At 39.8% G+C, this 17,862-nt stretch overlaps 1 protein-coding gene across 3 annotated transcripts in view; it reads left to right on the top strand.

Annotated features, from left to right (window-relative positions):
• Positions 1-16,762, top strand: part of TBC1D31 (TBC1 domain family member 31) — a 39,467-nt gene extending 22,705 nt beyond the window's left edge. The window contains exons 12-22 of one of the 3 annotated variants that reach the window (XM_006137496.4): positions 379-512; positions 1,252-1,431; positions 2,381-2,613; positions 3,817-3,969; positions 4,878-5,013; positions 5,403-5,495; positions 9,943-10,083; positions 11,035-11,229; positions 11,639-11,789; positions 13,815-13,946; positions 15,663-16,748. In XM_006137496.4, coding sequence (XP_006137558.2) covers positions 379-512; positions 1,252-1,431; positions 2,381-2,613; positions 3,817-3,969; positions 4,878-5,013; positions 5,403-5,495; positions 9,943-10,083; positions 11,035-11,229; positions 11,639-11,789; positions 13,815-13,946; positions 15,663-15,808 — 1,694 coding nt within the window. In that variant the 3' untranslated portion in view covers positions 15,809-16,748. Of the gene's footprint in view, positions 1-378; positions 513-1,251; positions 1,432-2,380; positions 2,614-3,816; positions 3,970-4,877; positions 5,014-5,402; positions 5,496-9,942; positions 10,084-11,034; positions 11,230-11,638; positions 11,790-13,814; positions 13,947-15,662 lie in introns of all 3 variants that reach the window. The other 2 variants (XM_075920171.1, XM_075920170.1) reach the window with 2 other exon arrangements.
• The last annotated feature ends 1,100 nt before the right edge of the window (positions 16,763-17,862 follow it).

Genomic DNA, 17,862 nt, shown 5'->3' with positions numbered 1-17,862 from the left:
GCCGCTGCTTGGCGAGCCCTGCTAATAGCCATTGATTAGCCTGTCCTCCATGAATTTATCTAATTCTTTTTGGAACCCATTTCTAATTTTGGCTTTCACAACATTCCATAATGGCAAGTTCCACAGGTTGAACATGGGTTGTGTGAAGAAGTACATATATACATTGGAAAACAGATATATGTATAATGGAGAAATTAACAGATATTAAAATATTTGAGTCTGCAGATTATAGAATGTTGAATTTGTAAGTACTGTAATGTAAATATACAAATCAAAGTGGAAGGCACATAATTTGAAAAGTAGGGTGACTTCCATAGTGTGCTATTCCTCGGTGTCAGAGTGATTAAGCGACAAGTGGTTTGTTTATTCCTTTTATAGTTAATTGGTGTCAACACTGGTTTGAATATTTTCCTAATCCTCCAGTCAATATCCTTAGTATGGTGGAGAATATCTTGGCACATCATGACAAGGAATTGCTTCAACATTTAATAAACTACAATGTAACTTCACAGGTAAAACTTCAACCTAGCTTCGTGGTTTATATATAACTCTTCATAAATGGCAGTGTTCAAATGCCTCATTTTAGTTTAAACCTTTATTTGCTCTTTAAATGAATTAAGAGTAAAATTTAGGAGTATAAATGTATAAGTAAAACTTGTAGGAGTATAAAGAACATACCATTTGCCTGAACATATGATCATCTGGCATCCTGTTGCATTAAATCATATGTCTCCTTATACATGCGTTAGGAGGAATTATAGTTGCCCTTTTTTGCAAGTGTACGGATTCATAAATTTATCAGGGAAAATTATTGATCAATTTTTATATAATTTGTCTTGGTTTTTTAAAAATATACACAAATGAATATGTGACTGAATTCAGTAAACAGATGCAGTAACATAATTCAAATATTAAATTAAGTTAAAATGTACAGTTAATGAATATATTGATACTAAGAATAATTCTAATTTGAAAAATTATACATCTATTTGAGTAAATGATGAAAGGAAAAATGAGAGAAATACGACATGTGTAAACCATATCCAGTTCAACTGCATATGGTGAGGACCTCATCTTCATACCTTTTTGTCATAGTTCCAATGTGCGCTATATTTACAAATAAATAAAATTTCAGCATCAGACAGGAAAGGTCCCTCTGCATATTCAGATTTGTCTTTCTTTGTAATTCTACGATAGGAACAGGGGAGCTCTACTAATGAATTATTTTATTCATTTTCCCAATTAATGTAGCTATATGCCTGGCCTCTTCTAGAAACATTATTCTCTGAGGTTCTAACAAGAGAAGAATGGCTGAAAGTGTTCGATAATATCTTTTCCAACCATCCTTCATATTTTCTCATGATGGTTGCTGCCTATATTATATGTTCCAGATCTCCTTTACTTCACTGTAATCAAACAGAGGACTTTGAGGTAAACATCTTACATAGTAAGTCAGACCCTTGCGACCTATATTAGGAAAGTTACAGCCGAATGTTAATTATGCTGTATCTGTTTAAGCAATGTTCTCTAGTATCCGATATATTCCCTATAGAATTAATACAATATTAATCAATTTTTTGCACTTGGATATATCGACAAAGAGGAGCATAAAGAAATTTAAGAGCTTGCAGAAACTTTTTGTGTGTTTTAATGCCAAGAAAAATGTTCTTGAATTATGAAAAATTCATTACCCATTAAACTATTCTTTGTTTTCTGGCTCTCTTTCTGGAAAGAGAATTGAGATCTGTATGTTAGGACAATATAAAGTGGTTCTGGCATTTTGATGCCTCATTATTTTGCCTTCTAAAATGCAAGCATGGTGAGGCGGTCTTAGTTGGCTTCCTTTCAACTAAAATGAAATTTTGTATTTCTGAAGTTATGGGGGGAATTGGAGTGAAGAAAAGCATGCCTTATGTGGAAAAATCTCCATTTGCAAATATTAAAGCCTAATTTTGCAACTACCAGTGTGAATCATACAGTTGAATTCAGTGGGGATCCTCATATGAATACAAGTATTCACATGTGTATTGCAGAATTGAGGCCAGTAATGCATTAGCAGAGTTGAAAACACTTATCCTTCTCTCACTCACTATGGCAAAAAGATATATACATAAGAAAGAAGGTAGACTAACATTGCTAGCCTTTAGAGTAAAGAAAGTAAAGCAGAGCAAGTTATTTTAGGATTTAGTGTTTTGGGTTAAGTCAATTAAGCCATTGGATATGTATTTATGTATTAACTAGAGGTGCCAGAATAATAAGATTTTCTTTTAATCAACTTTTAGTATACAGAATAAATGAATATATTGTCCTACCTATTCGGAAGGCATAGTGACGTGTTGAACTTTTTGTAGGATTTAATATGAAAACCTTTTTCTTCCAGTATTTTTTCCATCATCGGAACAACCTGGATATTAATGTTGTGATTAAAGAAGCCTATCATCTTATGGAAGCTACCCCAGCAGATATCCATCCCAAACGTATGCTTGATGACTTCATACCACTCACAAAGGGCCAGTACCCAGTATTTAATAAATACCCCAAGTTTATTGTGGATTATCAGACTCAGGAGCGAGAGAGGATCAGACAGGATGAAATAGAATACTTACGAGAGAGGTATTAATGGGAAAATAAAAGGAAACCTTAACATTTGGAGGAGGGCAGATATCTGTTGGATTTACTGGAAACTAGAGAAATAATAAAGGCTAGGCCAACTTTTTAAATGTACAAAACCAAACATCTTTGTCCTACCATACCTATTCTCCAAGGCAGGCACAGCCAGGTACCTCTGTGCACTGCCCACAGGTGCTCCTTTTACAGCTCCCATTGGCTGCATATCCTGGCCAATAGGAGCTGGAGAGCCAGCACTTGGGGTAGAGGGCAGTGCACTGACGCTCATGACCATTCCTACATTAAGGAACCAGAGGGACATGCTGGCTCCTTCCCAAGTGCCAGGCAGGAAGCCTGCCAGCCCTACACTAACTGGACTTTTAATAGCCAATGAACAAAAACCAGACACCTGTATGCACTTGGAAAAGGACAGAATGTTTAGAGAAATAGAAGAAAGTGTATGTACACGTCACCTTTTGATATGTCTCTATTTGGCTTGTTGGATTTCTTAGTTAAATGGATTACTTGGCATTAATTGCTAAAGTAATGTTAAGCTTAAAAATCAACCCATTAATTCTCGAGAAACACCTATAGCAAAGTTTTCAAACTTGGGTGCCTGAAGTGAGGCACCTAAATCCACCTTAAAATGGCAAAATAAAAATTATCTGACTTCCAGCGATGCTGGAAGTGGGAACTGTGGATATTCACTTCTGAAAATTAGGTCAGTTTTACTTAAGCATCTAAATAAGGCTTTTGGTTCCTAACTTCAGTAACCCAGGTGCGTGAATTTTTATTTTAGCAGATTTTTGTAGTTAAACTAATCTGAAATTCTCTTGTCAAAGAAAGCAGTTTCAAAATCTTGTTGAGCAGCTACATGTCTGCTATAGCCTGAGAAGTATTGGTACCTATTATGATATTTGATGCTTTTACCCATCTATGCACCTGGATGCTATATAAGGCAATCCATGTAATCCTCTTGTCATAATTCTTATTTTCTGTTATAGGCTTCTTTTTGGTGTTATAGTCAATTTGCATTAGAAGACATGATCCAAACTACTTCATTACTGGGCAATTTGAGCATAGATATAGCTTTTTATCATAATCTTGTTTAATATTTTTTCAATATATGACTAACAGTTTTTACTATCTGAATACTTTCTTGACATCTATTTTACTTTCTATGGTAATATATACAATTTTTGTATGCAGACAATTAGTTCACGAAATAGAAGCTAAAGCAATACAGCGAAAAGTAGAAGATGAGGCATGGTATCGGAAGCAGGAACTGCTTCATAAGGCTGAAGAACAGAGGAGAAAAATTCTGCTGCAAGAAGAGGAAAAACTGACAGATCAAAGACAGAGGTAGTAGCGGTAGTATGAACCATGTGTACAGCACCTTGCTACTTAACCTTTTACCACAAGTAGAGACAAAGATGGCTACTATTTTGTTCAAATTGTAACGTGGGGAAGCAGCATGATCAAGTGGGTAGGGCATTAGACTGGGAATCAAGTAATCAGGACTGTGTTCCTGGCTTTGCCATTGACCTGAAGTGTGACCTTGGGCAAGTCATACATTTTTCCAGTCCCACTTTTCTCTTCCCCCAGATGGCTTACTGTCCCTGTCTCTTTAGACTGTCTTTCACTGTATGTTTGTGCAGGGGAGCTTTAAGTTCAATAGGTTCCTTTAGCTGTACTGTGATAAAAGCCCTTTATAATAATTTGTGGATATGCATCCTCATTTCCATTGGATTTATGTAGAAATAATCTTAGGGGTTATAAACTGTGAGAGAAACATGGGATCCCCAGAAGATTTTTTTTTTTTTAAAGGAAACGGGGATTTTTTTTTTTTAGACCCAGAAAACTTGCAGTTTTTTTTCTTTTATTGAGAGTTGTCGGTTAATGAAGTTAAGCAACTTTCCATATTTACTAATGAATGAGGAGCACAGATCTGGTGTACTATTTTTGTGAAATTCTCTCAACAAACTAAAGTGCTGCTTTTTTTTTTTTTTTAATTGACACAAATAATAATAAAAGAACTGATGGAAATTTTGTGGGAAATGAGCAGTGTGTGCCACTCTTTGGATTAAAATTTGTTTTATAGCAGTGTAGTTTTTAATTCCAAAATAAAACTGTTGTGTCAAGAGTGTTAGTGGGTTAAAGAGAGTAGTTTGTGACCTGTAACAGTTAATTATGATGAAACATCACACTTTTTAGTGTCAGTCTTCTACCTGTGGAGGCTTATTTGTTCTTATTTAATGTTTGCTTTGAAGACTAGCAGCTGTGAAAAGGGAATTGAAAGTAAAAGAGCTCCAGCTATTGGATGCTGCAAGAAGACGTTTCCTGAAACATCAGCAGGATCAGCGTCAAATGGAACTAAAACGTCTGGATGATGAAATTGCAAGAAAGGTTTGTTTTCCTCATCTAAGCAACGTTTCTTAAAAGTAACTAAGAAAAAAATCAGAACTCATGGGTAATTAATCCAATTATAGCATGTTTTATGAAACAAGTTGCATTTAGCCAAAGTTGGGCTATTGTGTGGTTCATTGATATTTATGTAATTCTCGCACCTGCTGCTGTTCATGGTTTATTTGCATTAGAAAAATTTCCTGAGAAAAGCCAGATTGATCCAAATGTTGGCATTGCTGAAAAACAAAGTGAGCTGCCTAGGTTTCTAAACCTACTAACTGAAATATTTTAAAATGTGTCTGTGCATTAAAAGGAAAGAGAAGATATCAAGGCCAAAACAACTTTTCCATTTTGTGGTTTTTACATGTATATTTCTTTCCTCTCTCTAGGTGTCCATGAGAGAGAGAGAAACAGCTGCTACTGTTCAAGATGTAGAAGTGCGGCAAATGGAACTTGAATCCCAAAGACAACTTTTTGAACAGGTACACAGCAATGATTTACATACAATCTCTTGATTTTTTTTCTATTTTTTTATTAAATGTGTATACAGGAAAAAAAAACAGATTATACATAAACTTCTCAAATATATTAACCACTTGATACCTAACCTTAACTGTATTGAAATACTGAAATATAGATAAATTAAGTATTTGTATTACATAACTTATGAACAAACAACTTTTTTTTGTAATAAAAATCCAACCAGTTAAGTACTGAAATAAGATAAAGACTAAAAGCAATGTTCAGAGCAGGGTGATAGAGACTGGGAGGAAAGGAAGTGGGTAGAAAAGAAGAGAGGCAAAAGTGGTGATGAGCCCTATGCTTTTAACAGTATCATTCAGATACTTCCAAGAAAGCATCCCATGTTTCTGAGAATTTTTCTTGAGTATTTGATACAGTACACAGTTCTTTCTGTGATGGCCAAGTTTATGATGTCTATTCTCTGGCCTTCAAAAGCTGGTCTTTTAGTGCCACAAAAATGGAAATCCAATAATCTTTAGTTAATTGTAAATGCTCTGCTGAGCCAAAGAGTGTTCAGATTTTTCAGCTTCCAATCAACATAGGAAAAATTTAACTATGCAATTGAATTTTTCTCAAAATATACGGGTATAGAAACATTTTCAGAGCATGTGGGTTGAGTTTACATCTGAATCACAGTGCAGCATTTTTCTGATTTAGCATGACCTGTTTTGAATAGTTGGAGTGGGGTCCAATACATTCTCTATGTGCTTTTTCTGCTGGATTAAACTTAAATGGAGGTCCAAGGGGCAGTTCAGAGCACTGGTTAAAATGTGTTTTCATTGGTTAACAAGGAATAAGTGGTGTAGCTCCTCCTTTCATTTCTTTTTCTTGTTTTTTTTTAAAGTGACTCTGTCTTTAATTGAGATTTGCTGCCCAGGTGTGGATGTTGGCAATCTGGGTAATATGTGGAGAAATGGAAGCAGTTCAGTGGGTTATTGATGGTGCAGATATCAGGGCCAAACAGATTGGAGATGGCATGTTTAAGTTGGATATGTTGCCACTCCTTCTTAGTCTCTAGATTGAATCTTTCTTTTAATATTGTAAAAGGGAGGAAGTTGTTTTTTTTCATTTAATAGTCTGATGGTCAGAATTCCTTTTACTAATATAGTTTGGTCAAATGATGGAATTGCACACTATGCAGTTTCATGTTGCCCTAGATAGAGGCCTTGATATATGGGGAGGGGATGACCTTAAATTTAGTAGATCTAATATGCTATTGATTTCTGGTTGCCACAATGGTTGGTAATTTTTCTTAGGGATTTGGTAGTAATCACATTGGTAGTGCAGCACATTGGAAAGGGGTAAAAGAGCAATGAATTCTGTTTCCAGCTGGAGCCAGCCCAATGTTGTACACCACAAAGGAATGAACCACTGTGCTGCTTGACTAAAATTATCATCTGGTGGTAAAGTTCAAAACTGGGCAATCTAAAACCACCTGTTTTGACAGGGAGCTGTAATCTGTGTAGAAGATTCTGGGTCTGTTACCAATAACCCACATGAAGGACCTGAATATCATGCTGGTTTTGGTAAAAATAAAAGAGAGTAATATGGAATGCAGAATAAAAAGGATCCTGGGAAGTGAGAGAGAGAACCTTCTGTCTATTAAAACTGTTTAAGTGCATGAGTAATGGGATTAGATTAACTTTGAAAATATTTTTAATTTCTGTAAGGAACAGGTACAAAGATATCTGAGGTTTGTCTGTTGCAATCTAAATGTCCCTATAGGAGAGCCACTTCAACCAGATCCAATGAGATCTTCACTGTGTCTGATTTATTCCAATTTATCTGGCAGCGAGAGAATTTCCTAAAGTTATTTGTGGGTATAAGGTTGTTGCAGCTCTCACCCTGTCCATCAAGGCAGGAGACCATGACCCCTCACCACAATACTTCAGTTCGGGGGAAATTAAATCTCCTGTTAGTTGTCCCAGGCCTGCAGTCAGGCCAGAGAGTGATAAGTCTGTAGGTGCAAGGCTCTCACTTGGGGCAAGGCAGTAATCAAGTGGGCTCTAACCCACAATCAGGTAGAGCAGACAGGAATTTAATTCAAGATGGGGTGGCGTTCAGTTCAGTTCTGGCTGCCATGAGGCCGAGAGATGTGGAGTGAGTTTGACCTGGAGCTAGGGATGTAAGCGATGAGTCGAGTTGCATAGGCTTATTGGGTTGTCAAGTGACTACTTAACTACTCTCTTTTTTCCTGCCCCCCACTGCCTCTGTATCCAAGGCAGCAAGGGGGAAGCAGGAGCCAGTGCTGAAGGGAGCTTCGAGGGGGGCAGGGTGGAATGTAGCAGAGGCAGAGCCATAGCGGTCCTGGAGCTGCTGCAAGTGCTGGCTCATACCAGCCCAGGAAGCTAACCCCCTTGCAACTCTGCACTTTAAATGTAGCAAGAGCCATAACCATAGCGGCAGTAGCGAGCCCACCCCCCCTTATCAATTAATCGAGTAGTTGATAGAATTTCCATTAGCTAATTAACTGTTACTTAACATCCCTATCTGGAGCCCTCACTTATGGCAGGGTGGCAACCAGTTCAGTTCTGAGGAAAATTAACTCTCTGCTGGGAGTGTCAGCAAACCATCTGGAGCCCTAGTTCAGGCAGGGCCAGACCAGAGCAGGCCTCCTGGCCACAAAATGGGGGAAGCTGCCACCCTTGCTGGTGGGGTGTCAGGGCGTAAGGAAGAACGCAGGCCAGCTTGGTTGTTACAAGGTGCACCTACACAGCTGGGTGAAGTACTGAGGAACAATTTGCCATCAGTAGAAATCAATCTGTCAAAGTAATATTGTTCCTCTCTGCAACTCCTGTGTTAGTCTGCGATTCCCTGCTGTTAACTAAAGTGATTAGTGTAGGGATAGATTTTGTTCAGCCATGGCAGAACTAAAAAATGTTGAAGTGTCAATAGAACTATTAAGAAACCGTTTATAGAAAAGAAGCATTTTTCTTTCAAAGTGTCTTCATTAGTATTGTTCATAAAGCAGTTACTGTTCTGTAATCCTGCAATGAAAATCAGAAAAGAACTTTATTGGGTTTTACTACTTAAAGATAGAAAGTCAATTTCACATAACAAATGGTTTCCTACCTATTAAAAATGCTGCTGTGAGCGGGAGCTTTAGAAAAATGCTAATTTAAGTTGCAGAGAACCAGCCAAACTTTCAAAAACCCAAGTGTGCCCATCTTGAACATGTTGCAAACTTGCATGCACAAAAGTGGACTTCTGAAAAATCTGACCACTTATTTCCAAATGTACCTTCACTTCACTTGTATGTGATTTAAAAAATATTTATTGCCATATGAAGTTTCAAAATCTATGCTGAACACAATGAGGTTAACTGTCTTTAAGGGTTTACTTATTAAATATATAGTCAGCTCCGGTTGGGTACTGTGCCTATGCAACGCAAACTTGTCTAAACCTATTTATACTAAGTATCTGTAAAGTCAGCAGTTTAAAGAATTAGTCTTATAATGATCAGGGCCTTTCAGGATAAAGGGGTGGTGCTTATTTAGCTAATTGTACTGAGTCAGAATTTCATTTTAAGTTTGATTTCTAGCTGTGCCACTGATGCAGAGGGTGAAGGGGGTAGGGTGAAGGAAGCCCATATGCACGGGGAGCCGGCTTTTAAGCACGCTTCCAGTGTGTGCTGGCTCCATGGACCTGCCTGCCCCTCCCCACTTGCTGCCTTCTGTAGGAGGCAGCAAAGGGGGGTAGGCAGGAGCCAGTGTTGAGGGGAGCCAGCTTAAAAGCTAGTTCTCCCTGGTGTCGCCACCTCCTGGTCCCCACACTTCTTCCTCTGAGAAGCAGCAGCATGGGAGGTGAGGGCTGGGGAGGCTGCTGCGAAACTGCCTCTGTTTGCAGTGCTGGATGCACCATAGACAGAGACTGGTCCACAGCAGCAGCCCCTGTCTGCAGGGGATCCGAGCTCCCCGCAGATAGAAGCTCCCATTGAGCAGAAGCTAGTTCGTGACCTCTAACATGCCTACTATTGATGTACAAAATATTTACAGTGGGCCTGATTCACCATGGTAGTATTACAGTCCTGATGACTTAGGCTCGCCATATTTTATTATGAAGTGGATTAAACTTTCTAGAGGAGGGGGATATCCTTGTTGACTACATGAACTCTCCTGCCCCTCCCCCCCAGCTGCCTCTCTATCAGAGGCAGCAAGTTGTGGGGGGAAGTGGGAACAGGTGCCCGTGAGGAACTAGCTTTAAGCAGGCTTCCCATGAGTGCTGGATCTGCCTGCCACATCCCCCCTTTTCCTTCCCTCCCCCCCCCCCACTGCTGCTTATGATAAAAACGGGGCAGGCTCCCTGTGCATGCTGCTTCTGCACAGGAGTTTTTAATGTGAAAAAGCCGTAATTACCTTTAATGTACAATAGTAGCCTAATAATTTTTATGCATAACTGTTTTTATAGCAACTTGTCAAAGATCAAGAGGCAGTGACACAGGAAGTGAAAGGAGAGATAGATGCCAGTCAAAGAAGGGCTGATCTTGAAGAACACCTAGTTCAGAGGTTAATAGAAATTGATCGGGATGAGGACCGCAAAGCTCAGGTGGTAAGAAAATGAATGTAACTTGTGTGAAGGAAGAGGCATTCCTTCCAACTATACAAGCATGAAACCCTTTGAAAAAGAATCTTAATTTTTTCCAGACAACTATACTTACCACACTTCGACCTTATACACAGAATCCCACTTTAAGTACTGTTCAGGCAGCAGGAGTATATTGAGGTCTTGCTAGGCATAGCTTGAATGAAAGCCTTTCTTTGTCTTCCTAAAGATTACAAGAAATAGCATGATCCTTCTGATACATGCTACTGCTTTCCAGTTGATTTTTCTGTCAGTAATGTTGGATCTCATGGCCACAAACATCGAGCTTTTGGTTCTTTGCAGTCGCAAATGATACCATCCAAAGAATTGGTGGAGATCAGCAGACAATTTAACTATAGAGAATACTCAATAGATGCATCCAGCTTGTCATTAGGAGCTTGGCTTCCCAAGCTCAGCACAATTGGAACATTGTTGAAGCTTAACCTATTGTCCCAGTGCTTAACAACCGTCTCCAGAGTTTGTCCAGAAATAATCATATAAGTCTGGGTTTTTTTAATGTGCCTTCAGTTTTGTGGCTGCAGTTGACTTTGAGTAAAAATGCTTGTATTAAAGCATCTGACTTAATTGTACTTGCTAAATATCTAAATATTAGTAAAATGGCACCCATAAAATATTAGCGGTTCAATTGAGGCTTCCTTAAAATGTGCCCGTGTGTATATGAGAATATAACAGAGGTAAGAGATAAGCAAAGGGAGAGACTCGTAAAGAAACAATGTGCTGTAGTATATAAAGAGGGCCTCTACTACATTGATAATCCTCTGGAACCTATTGCTGATAAAGACCGTTAACAATGGTAGTGGAATAAATTTTAAATTTGAATGGAGAAGGTTATTTATCCATAATAGGATAATGTGCTAAAGTTCAATTAAGTGCATTTGGCTTTTCACTTTTATTTAGCTGGCTGAAGAAAGTTTAGCAAAAGCTGATCAGAAGTGCATTGACACAGACTGGAGAATTCAAGCCTTGTATAAACAAAGATGTGATGATCTAGACCGTGAAGCACATTATGAAGAGATAGCTAAACTTCTTCATGACAACAGAGAAAAAGAAGCTGAGTTACTGAAAGCAATGAAGGCAGAGGAGGATAAAAGGGTAAGCATGCCTTTGCATTTTTGAGGAGACAACATGCAGAGAGATGCAAGGAATGGGAGGTAAGCAGTACGGTGGGAGCCAGCTCCCAATGCATACTGGCTCCCACATGCTTCCCCCTTCCTCTCCTTCCTCCCTCTCCCCCTGCCCCCTGCCTCTCCCGTGCTGTGTATAACCATGAGGGTTAACTGAGCCCAGGCCTATCTCTTATCTCAATGTAGCTGCTTCAGGAAGATCTTGGTTGGGCATCAGCAAAAGCTTTTCTCAAAAGAGGAAACCATTAACTAAGTGTCTTATGGCAAATTTCTGTGTTTAAATTAATGACTGTATGTAATTTTAAATCATTCCAATGGCTTTCTCTGAGGCTTGCTTTTTGCACCTTACACTTTTATTGAAAATGTCTATTATACAGTGGGAAGAACTTACAGAGAAAAGAGCTCACCTGGAATCAGAGCAGCTAGCCGCTACTGCTTTAGATGCCCAGCGGAAGCAGTTCTTAGAAGATGAAATGAACGATGCAATAGAATTGTCTGAAAAGCTACAATGTGAAGATGGCTATTTTGGTGAGCATGCAATATAGTACTTCCATCTACAGTGTACATGGCATGGATAATACACTAACTTGTCTATGTTAATATTTTAGCCAGTACCGTAAAAATGTAGAACTGGAAGAGGCTTCAATAGGTCATCTAGTTCAATCCCCTATATTGAGACAGGGCTAAGTATTATCCAAATTCTAGTCCGTACATGACAGGGATTCAATACAATCAAATTAGGAACGACTAAGGATCTAAACTGGTTAACTCACTACAGTTTGGACCTCCCTGGTCTAGCTCCCTCAGGACCTGAGTGGTCCTGAAGGAGGGATTTTTGCCAGATCAGGGAAGGTCATTTCTGCCCCCCCGCATCTGGCCCTCCAGCCCAGCGCAACTCCTGGCCTGGCCTCCCTGCTGGCTCCCCACATGGGAGCACCCCTGCTACCCTGCCACCACAGCCCATGGTCCTGCCGCTGGAGCTCTCAGCTTTACTGTGGTCCCACCACCTGGATTTCCCTCCCCCACAGCAGGCTGTGGCCAATTCACTGAGGTTCACGACCCTACCAGGGCAGCACCTCCCTGCTGCTGGGGCTTCTGGCTCTGCCAGCCCTGCTGCAGCAGCCCCGCGGTCCCACCGCCAGGGCTCCTGGCCCCACCAAAGCAGACCGCTGCCCTCCCACTGGCTCAGCTGGACTCCTGCGGCAGGGCTTCCAGCCGCTGGTCTCCAGGTGGCCAGCCTGACTGGATTCCCAGCCCCCTCAGGGTTCCTGCCTCTGGCCCTCCATCGGGTCTCTTTGGTCCAGCAACATCCGTGGTTCTACTCGACCACGGATGTTGCTGGACCAGGGAGTCCTGGTTGAGAGAGGTTCAACCAGTACTAAGGTAATGTACCTTCTCTTGATATTCACATCTCCACATCAGCTGCTGTGAATAAGCCACATCCATCCTGACTTGATTAGCCTCATTAACACTAGTTCTACACTTGACAAGTAACTTCTTTTTTTTGTTATTCACATATACCCTTGCCTCTGTAATTTCCACTCCAGTTCATCTGATGAAGTGGGCTTTACCCACAAAAGATTATGCCCTAATAAATCTGTTAGTGTATGTGTACACTACTGGACAAAATCGAATTAAGATACACAACTTCAGCTATGTTAATTGCATAGCTGAAGTTGAAGTACCTTAGTTAGGCTTTTGATGCTTTCTATACTGCAGGAAGTCAAAGGGAGAACACTTTCCCTTCGACTTCGCTTACTCCTTGCGAAAGCCAGACTACTGGCATCAATCTGAGTTTGAATTAGCTGTCGTAACTAGACCCGCTAATTCGAACCCTGGAAGATCAACAGTGACTGCTCCCATTGTTCTCTGTAGCATGCCATGCTTTCTAGTACAGGTTGAACCTCTGTTAACCGGGACTCCTTGGTTCGGCAGGACCATAGTTGTTCCAGGACCAGAGAGTCCCTGTGGAAGACTGGCGGCTGGGCTTTCCCCGCAGCTGGGTTGCCTGGTGCGCCACAGCTGAGCAGTTAGGTACAACCCAGCAGGGCTGCCTGGTGGGGCCAGGAGCCCGGCATAACACCGCAGGGCCAGGAGCCCAGTGTACTGGGAGCTGAGATGCCTGGCTTAGCAGGGAAAGGAGGGGACTAGCAGGGCAGTGGGGCTGGCAAGGCTGGAGAGGGGGCAGCAAGGAGGTTGGGTAGAGGGGTTGGTAGCAGGGGCCCAGAAATGACCTCTCCTGGTCTGGCAAAATCCCTCATCCGGGCCCGGTCAGGTCCCAAAAGTGCCAGACCAGGGAGGTCCAACCTGTAGTATGCTATGTTCCACTCCAAGATTCTCGCTGCACTGTTCCAGGGTTCACAAGGGATCTTACTGTGTGGCAAGCTGTAGAGTCATACCCTGCCTTGCCAAGCAGTAACTTGCAGTGTAAATAAGTCCTAAGTAGATGTTCTCTTTTTGCTTCCTGAAAGATGTTTCACCTCAAGTTTTGAAAGCGTGGCTTTTAATAAACACTAGCAGTTGACAAAGAAACCCTCTCTTCATTTCCCGCAGAAAGATTGCGTGATTTAAAGACCGGGTGTGTACAGCAAGATTTAAAATTCCAGCAGGTGCGTGAGGAAGCTCAACCCAAGTCAGGATATGTCTGTCTAAATGACTTCTCTACAACAGAGTCCTCAGCAAACTGTAAGTTGCTAAACTTTGGAACAGATTTTCCTCTCGTAATTTTGGAAGCATTACCTGAGCACCAAGGTGGGTGAATTAGTCTTCAGTAAATATGCAGATTTATTTTTAATTGGTTTCACACATGAAAAATCCTTTAAAAAATGGTGATTGTGAAGGCAACTTGTCTCTGATTATGTTGTTAGACCTAACTATATCTCCATCTCATATTTCTATGGGATTGGCAGCAGTATCTATGGCTTAAGCACCTTTACATAGTTTTCTGTGACTTTGAGGAGTGGAGAAAATAAAGAATTATTTGTCATTCAAATCATTTTAGAGATCATTTGTTGCAGCCAATAACTGGTCTCTAATTTATTCTGGGCTGCCTCTGCTTCTACAGCCAGTGAAAACATTTGTTAACAGCTATTCTTTAATTGGACAGCTTATTGGAGAAGTCTCCTGACACTACAGGAAACCTTAATACCTTTGAAACTTTGATAGAGCTTTTCCATTTGCCACAAGCTGTCATATGGTTTGATTTATTTTAGATCCAAGAGAAACCAGGACACTCCAGGGAGACTTAACCACTTTCTTATTTATTGCCAGCTTTAAGCGGTTAATATAGTTGGTTGTTTTTTTAAAGCTTGTAAAATGTAATTACTATACAATTTAAACCTTAAAGAAGACTATAAATTCTAAAGCAATTAATACAGCGAAAAGCAATGCAAAAGCAATTAATAGAAGATTATTATAATACAATAATTAAGCCTAGTTCACTTACAATTCACCCATATGCTACCTACAGTACCAGGCAGGAAGTCGTGGTCCCTTTGATTCCCACCCATTGGGACACTATGCACTGGGGTCGCCAGTGTGAAGGGTCTAGTTACTTCTAGTTACAACTAGCAAGACCTGTGGGTCAATCCTGCTTACTCACTCCTATTGATTCTTCTTACTAAGCCCATTTTATAGCAATGCAACACTTGGTTGTTCTAATATTTACCAATTGATTACATATTGTGTAAGATACCTAAAATGCCCAATGTCTCTATTTGGGGTACATCCTGCTACTCAGGATGTTGTAAAAAATACGTGCATAATTAACAGTTTTATGGTTGCATTTATAACTTTTGCTTATCAGAAACAAGTACCAGTACAAGGTTGCTTGTCATGTGTTCTTGTCGTGATCTCACTGTACCGCTTAATCTGCATTACTATGCAAAACATTTCCACCTCTCAAGGCTTCCCCGACTTTGCCTGCATGCTTATGTGCACCAGACTTAAGAGAGGCCTAGTTTTTGCTTGTTAGAGATCCTCACTGTGGTCAAGGCAGACATCACCATTCATTGTCAAGGCAGTACCATCCAGGCTCCCCTACAAAAGTACACTACGGTAATGATACATTTTGCAAAGAATGTTTAAAAAAAAAAAAACTAAGAAATAGGAGTTCCTCTCCACTTGCAGTATTTGGATCTCTCTCCTGAGTAATCAAGGGACTAATGAAGAATTGAATGTGAGATGATTATCTTGTTCTATATTAAAGACACAGCCCTGCAGTATTATTCTACAACAAGAAATAACTTTGTACCAGTTTAGTCATAAAAAGCTGAATCCCATTCAGGAGGTCATACTAGATGATCACAATGGTCCCTTCTGACATTAAAGTCTATGAGTTTTCAGTCCTTTTAACGGTTTGCAATAGTTGTAATATTAATTCTGAGCGTCTTTCATTTCTAGTTTCTTTAGATAGAAGACGAGAAGACCTGGAATGCAGAGAACGGGAATTAATGGCAGAAGTCAGAGAGCTCAGGCAAAAGCTTACTTCACAGGCCCGAGCTACCTATCCCTTACCTCATTTTCCAGACACAAAGTGGGCCACTTAAGAAAACACACTTTATACTTTAGCTGTATCATATTAATCACTGAGATTCTCAATAGCAATGTTGTGATCAAAGAGACTGGTTTTAGATTATTTATTATGAATGATTTTGGAAATATTTTTTATATAAAAATAAATACTAACTAGAAATGTTATAGTTGCACACTTCTGATCTGTCCATTATGACACTTCATTCTTGATTATTATTTTTTTAAATAAACACACTTTCTTTATTGCTGAACTACTGAATAATCTGTATTTGAGTATATGGCATATTATGATTACGCTGATTCCCTAAAAAAATCAAAGCACAGTTAAAATGATTTATTTGTCTGTAGTGTCTAATAGGTGTCTCTTTTTGTGGTCATGTTACCTGGTACAGTGGAATTCAATATCAAGAAAAGCTGTGAAAGCCAAAAGTATAACTGAGTTAAAAAAGGAATAAGGTAAATTCATGAAGAATAGGTCTATCCATGTCGATCAGCCAAGAAAGTCAGGGATGCAACCTTATGCTTTGGGTATATCTAAAATCTTTGACTACCAGAAACTGAGACTGGAAGACAGGTTGCTCAATAAATTGTCCTGCTTTGTTCCCTCTGAAGCATCTGGCACCAGCCACTGTTGGAAGACAGGATGCTAGATAGATGGACAACTGGTCTGATCCACTGATCTTGTATTCCTATGGTGCATTCCAGAGAAGACAAGGGTGATCAAAAAGTAAAAATGGATATAGTATCCAGATCCTTATCTCCTGTAAATCACCTATAGCTCCATTGAGTTTGATGGTCCTAAAATAATTTATACCAGATGAAGATTTCGCCCAGGACTTGGAACATCATATAAAAGCTGCAATATAAGGAATGAGAAATTAAAATAAAATTTCTGATTTTTCAAAACTCTAAAGCTGGAACCTGCTTCTTAATCTAAATTACTATTAGTAGCTTAGCTAGTCAAAATAAAGATGTGAGTTGCTCATCGTCTGTACTAAATACTGAAATTTCCTGTATCCATCTACCTTATCTCAGCTAACCACTTGATTCTACCGAAAATATTTCTCTTCATATTTGGGAGTGAAGAATAAATAGTCTGCATTTTAAAAAGTCCTAAGAGCAACAATGTCATGAAGGCTAAGTAACAATTTAAATCTCAAAATGGGAAAAGAAAATGCTAGCTTACCACTTTTAGTGTGTGTGCACCGAGGTTGTACCTTTTAGGGCTGAACCTGCATTCTGAGTTCCTTCATGCTGCCCTTTATGCCATTGGGTGGGAAACATGGAGCCAGCCAATCCTCACCTTGCCTATGGCTGTGGGCCAGAATTGAGAGCAGTGGCTTTGCCTCTTACATAGTTGCAGTAAAACTGATATTTTTGTAAATAGTTACAATTTAGTGTAGATGAATAGTTGAGTTAGTCAGGACAGTTTTTGTTGGTGTCCATTCCAGGTGGGTTTTGTAATGATTACAAATGTAAATCAGGTGAGCAAAAATTACAAGTATTCAAGTATTGCCCTTCATGCTAGGTGAATGCACCTCAGTGATGATAGATACATGTGCCTGTTTAGTTTGACAAATGTTCCATTTATCAATTCTCTTCTGAAAATCCAAAAGAGGAGGGAAGCTGGTTTAAAGCTTTCTCTACTAGGCAAATTGATGTATGTATGGTACCTGGCTCTATTGGGCACCATAGTGCTTGCACCAGGCTAGGAAATCATCCTTACTGGCCCCCTAGATCTTCTTCCCCATTAGGGTCCATCAGAGCCCAACAACAACAGCCAGCCCCAAATCAGCAACTGCTGATCCTCAACTATTATTTGTATTACCAGAGCAGCTAATTGCTTGGCTCTAATTAAATAAATCAGCCACCTGTATTGCTCCCACAGCCATTTTGTGATCTTCACCTGATGAAGCTGTGTGCCCGGTCTACGAAAATCACACCCTGATAACAAGGTCTTTCTAGAGTAGACTTTCTTTGTTGAATGGCAGAAACCTGAGGATTTCAACCAAGGTACTACAGGAGAAATCCCAAGAACTATTTCACATCTTGAACACCTCTATGCTAG

The sequence above is a fragment of the Pelodiscus sinensis genome, chromosome 2, assembly GCF_049634645.1.
Source record: "Pelodiscus sinensis isolate JC-2024 chromosome 2, ASM4963464v1, whole genome shotgun sequence".
NCBI classification, from domain to species: domain Eukaryota; kingdom Metazoa; phylum Chordata; order Testudines; family Trionychidae; genus Pelodiscus; species Pelodiscus sinensis.
The sequence above is the reverse complement of the archived record's forward strand: the minus strand, read 5'-3'. Positions and strand labels throughout refer to the sequence as shown.